Consider the following 3,885-nt stretch of genomic DNA (forward strand, 5'->3'; position numbering starts at 1 on the left):
AGAACAAGAGACAGAGAGAGAGAGAGAGGTGCATTAGCTAGACATACAATTCTCCAACATTCCTTCGGAGAAGAACTCCCTGTGTTGCCTGGGGGAATGTCTAGCGTGAGTACGACGAGGTGTACATACACCTGAAGAAATGGACGTACATACACCCTGAAAAAATCACGGTGTACAAATGGATTTACGTACGTATGAATGAGTACGAATCTAGATCCCATTCCTCTCTCTCCTACCAGAGAAAAATGAGACGCATGCTCTGTCTCTGCTTCGATAAGAAATGAGAAGACATCTCGTGATCGTCTTATATTCGGAGAAGGCCGTCTCATTTACCTTGTCTTCATCTATTGGAAACATACCGACATCTCTTCTTCTTTTCAAAGGGAATAGCATAGAATCTCTTTGCCACATCTTAGAGAAAAGCACAAAGATCATCCACCGCGAGAAACGTCTCCGACAAGAGAAGTCTATCTCTCTCTTAAAAAGTGCATATTCAGCCATCAAAAGAGTCGTGTTGTATCTATCTATCTATCTATCTTTAATCTATCATTTATCTATCTGTCTTTAATCTATATACCTCTCTATCTCTATGTACAGACAGATCTCTGTATAGAAACAAACGACGGAGAGTCTTCTATTGAGCCTTCTTCCGCCTCCTAAGGTGAAAAGCAGAATAGAGCCAAGGGCTTCCTATGCACAACTATTCCTAGTAGTGTAGTTCCTCGCAGGTAAAGAAAGAGAAAGAAGCTTTTTTCCTCATGTATAGCTATATAGTGATACATGGATATATAGATACAGAGATAGAGACATGAAAGGAGACAAGATAGCCAATAAGACACCTACAGACACAAACTTCTTCTTTTCTTTCAAGATGAAGACGCATAACTGAAGTCCCTGCAATCTATCTATCTATCTATCTCTATATTTATCTGTAGAGAGATAGATAGATTAAAGATAGATAGATAGATTAAAGATAGATGGATAGATAGATTAAAGGGCATGTGTGAAAGAAAGAAAGAACTTCATGAAGAGACTTCGTGTCTGTCTGTCTCTCTGTCTCACTATCCCTTATCCCCTCTTTCTCTCTCTTGTCTTTTTCTTCCTCTCTTTCCTTCTCTCTCTTTCTTCCTGTCCTCTCTTTCATTCATTTATGTCTTCTCCTTTCTGCCTTCCTTCATTCTCTTTGTCTAAATCTGCTGTGTCTCCTGTGAAGAGACAGACCTGAAGATAAAGAAAGCAGGCTTTTTCTCTCTTCCTCCGAAAGAGAGAAGACTTACATGAGAGAAGAGATCTCTCGCAGAAGTTCCGTCACTTATATGAGAGGCGCAGTCGAGCGCGAGAACAAGAAATTCTTCATTGCCTACACGGAAAGAGAGATCTTTCTTGATCGAATTACAGCAAAGACGTCTTAAATCATCTGGTGAAGAAGAAGAAGAAGAGGGGGAGGTTCGATGCCCTCCATCAGTAGGAGACGAGGGGAGGGGAGTTAGGGAGACAGGAAGGGTTGTCGGTTCAAGAAGATGGAGAGAGCAGAAGAGATAGGCTGCTGCTCTTTCAGAATAATGAGGAGAAGATAAGAGAGAAAGAGCTTCTGCAAACCCTACATCTACAGGATATCCAAGGAGGTGTATATACAGCAGTTTAGTTAGACATTTCTTCTTTTCATACCCTGTTAAAGGTTTCTTCGGATGTGTCATTCTTTGCCGGATCTTCGCGATCTCTTGAAGAATACGTGCCTGTTCATGAAGAGAAGAAGGACAATTTCTGACGTCAGATATAAAGAGAGAAACACCTCTTATCGTTGCCGGAGCCATCCTGGTCGAGGATTGCAAGAAAAGAAAGAGGAAGAAGAAAGGATCAAAATGAAGAGAATGAATCCCCCCCCTTCTGAAGAACGAAAGAGATAGAAGAAGAAGAAGACAAAGAAGAGAAAGAGGAAGAAGGAGAAGAAGAAGAAGGAGAGTGATAATGGAAAGAAGGGAGATAGAGTTGTTTGCGATCTTTCCTCATTCTTTTGATGAGCTTAAAGAGGAGCAAAGAAAAAGAAGGAGGAGCTTTGAAGGATGAGAGGGTTTGAAAAGACGAGAAACAAGAAGAAGAGGAAGGAAGAAGAATAGAGAGAAAGAAGAAGTTTCTTCACGATGAGAAGAAGAGAAAGAAGAAAGACAGATCTGCATGTTGGTCGTGGAGAGGAGAGATAAAGAAGAGACAGAGAGACGGACGAGACTCATACGGTGTGCGATAGAATGAAGAAAGAGAGAAAGAAAAAAGACTTCAGAATATATGGAAAAAGAAAAGAAGAGAGAAGGAATGCATGACTAAAAGACGATGCATGATACAAGATTGTCTTTCCTCTTCTTCTCTGGCTGTATATACACCTGAGAGAGAGAAGAGAGATGACAATTCTGCCTATCTAACTTCCCCTCAAACAAAAAGAAAAGAACCGACGAACCTTCTAGACTCTCTCGCTTTTTTAAACGTTACAAGCGGAGAGAAAGAGAAGAACGGAGATGCAGAAAGAAGAGAAGAGCATTGCCGTTTCTCTAGCGAAATTTTCTTTGATTCGATCATTCATCCACTTCCCTCTATCAGATGAACTAGATGTATGACCAACTCATACATACACCGGACATGACGTCTATCAACCCGGTGTACATACACCTGGTAGGTACGCGAGGCTGAAATTTTCCTTCTTCATCATTCTTAAAGTGAAGGAGAACCACGATAAGAGAAAGTTCTTCTCGCACTCTCTTACGGAAGAAGAAATCGAGAAGAAGAGACAACTCTTGAATAAGGAGTGGTATGAATGAGAATGCTAGAACGAAGAGAGAGAGGAGGCTCAATGGAAAGAAAAGAGGGTCGAATTCTCCCGTCAAAATACTCTTACTGGAGAAGGGGAAAGTGTTCTCTCTTTAGCAAAGAACGTAACAAGGAGAAAAAAGAGGAGGAGAAGAAGAAGAAGGGTGAAAGGCGAAGAAGAAAAGATAAAGAAGATAGAAGAGCGTCCTTTCTTCTCTGCTGCCCAAGGCGAAAGCGTCGAAAGAAAAGCAAAAAGAAAAAGAAGATGAAGAAGAAGAGATGGATTAACAGTCCTTCTTTGAAATCTCCTAAAAAGAAGAAGAAAAGGCGTGGCTCTATTGGTATCTTTCTAAGAATGGAGAAATTCTTGACACGTCGAAAGCATGAGGGAGTTCGTAATGGAGCTTATCTCATTCACCGAGCAAAGAAGAAGAAGAGAAAGATACTAGGACATATAGATAAGTAGATACATAGATAGATGAATAGCTAAAGAAATAGCTCGGAAAAGAAGAGAGAAGACTATTTCAAAGAAAAGGAGATGAGAGAAAAGAAAGAAAAGAAGAAAAAAGAGTTGAGAGAGCATGGATCGAGATAGAGAGATAGATAGGCAGATAGATACGGTAAAGGATGCTTAAGAAATGAGCCAGCGAGCTTCTTCTTCTTCTTTAGCGACTTTTCTCTTGTAAAAGAAGAAAGGAAAGAAGAATCGAAGAGATAAAGGAGATAGAAGGACGAGAGATAAAGTAGTTAAAGACGATCCTTCTTCGTCAAACTTTCTTTTCAGTTTCTTTCTTTCTCGATCTTCTCAAGGACAGCTTATCAACATAACGTACTCCTCTTATTCTTCTTCTGATGCTGCTAGAGAGATATAGAGATAGAGCTAGAGATATAGAGAGAGAGGTATAGATAGAGAGAGAGGGGTAGAGGGATAGATAGAGGGAGGATGTGGGGGAACTGGAAGGACCATACCGAGGAAGTGAATAAATTGAAAAGCTTCACTTCGATTCTGAAGATCGGCGTCGTCTGTTGTCCTTCCTCCAACGACTTCTTTCTTCGGCAACGATAGATAGATGATAGATGATAGAT

General features: G+C 40.6%; 1 protein-coding gene across 1 annotated transcript; it reads right to left on the minus strand.

Annotated features, from left to right (window-relative positions):
* Positions 1-1,330: 1,330 nt before the first annotated feature.
* CSUI_006075 (adaptin n terminal region domain-containing protein) lies at positions 1,331-3,323 on the minus strand (the record flags this gene model as incomplete). The annotated part of the gene is made up of 1 exon (XM_068066240.1): positions 1,331-3,323. A coding segment is annotated over exon 1 (483 nt), but the record flags the coding sequence as incomplete, so codon positions are not given.
* Between the last annotated feature and the right edge of the window lie 562 nt (positions 3,324-3,885).

The sequence above is a fragment of the Cystoisospora suis genome, assembly GCF_002600585.1.
Source record: "Cystoisospora suis strain Wien I chromosome Unknown contig_3032, whole genome shotgun sequence".
Classification (NCBI taxonomy): domain Eukaryota; phylum Apicomplexa; class Conoidasida; order Eucoccidiorida; family Sarcocystidae; genus Cystoisospora; species Cystoisospora suis.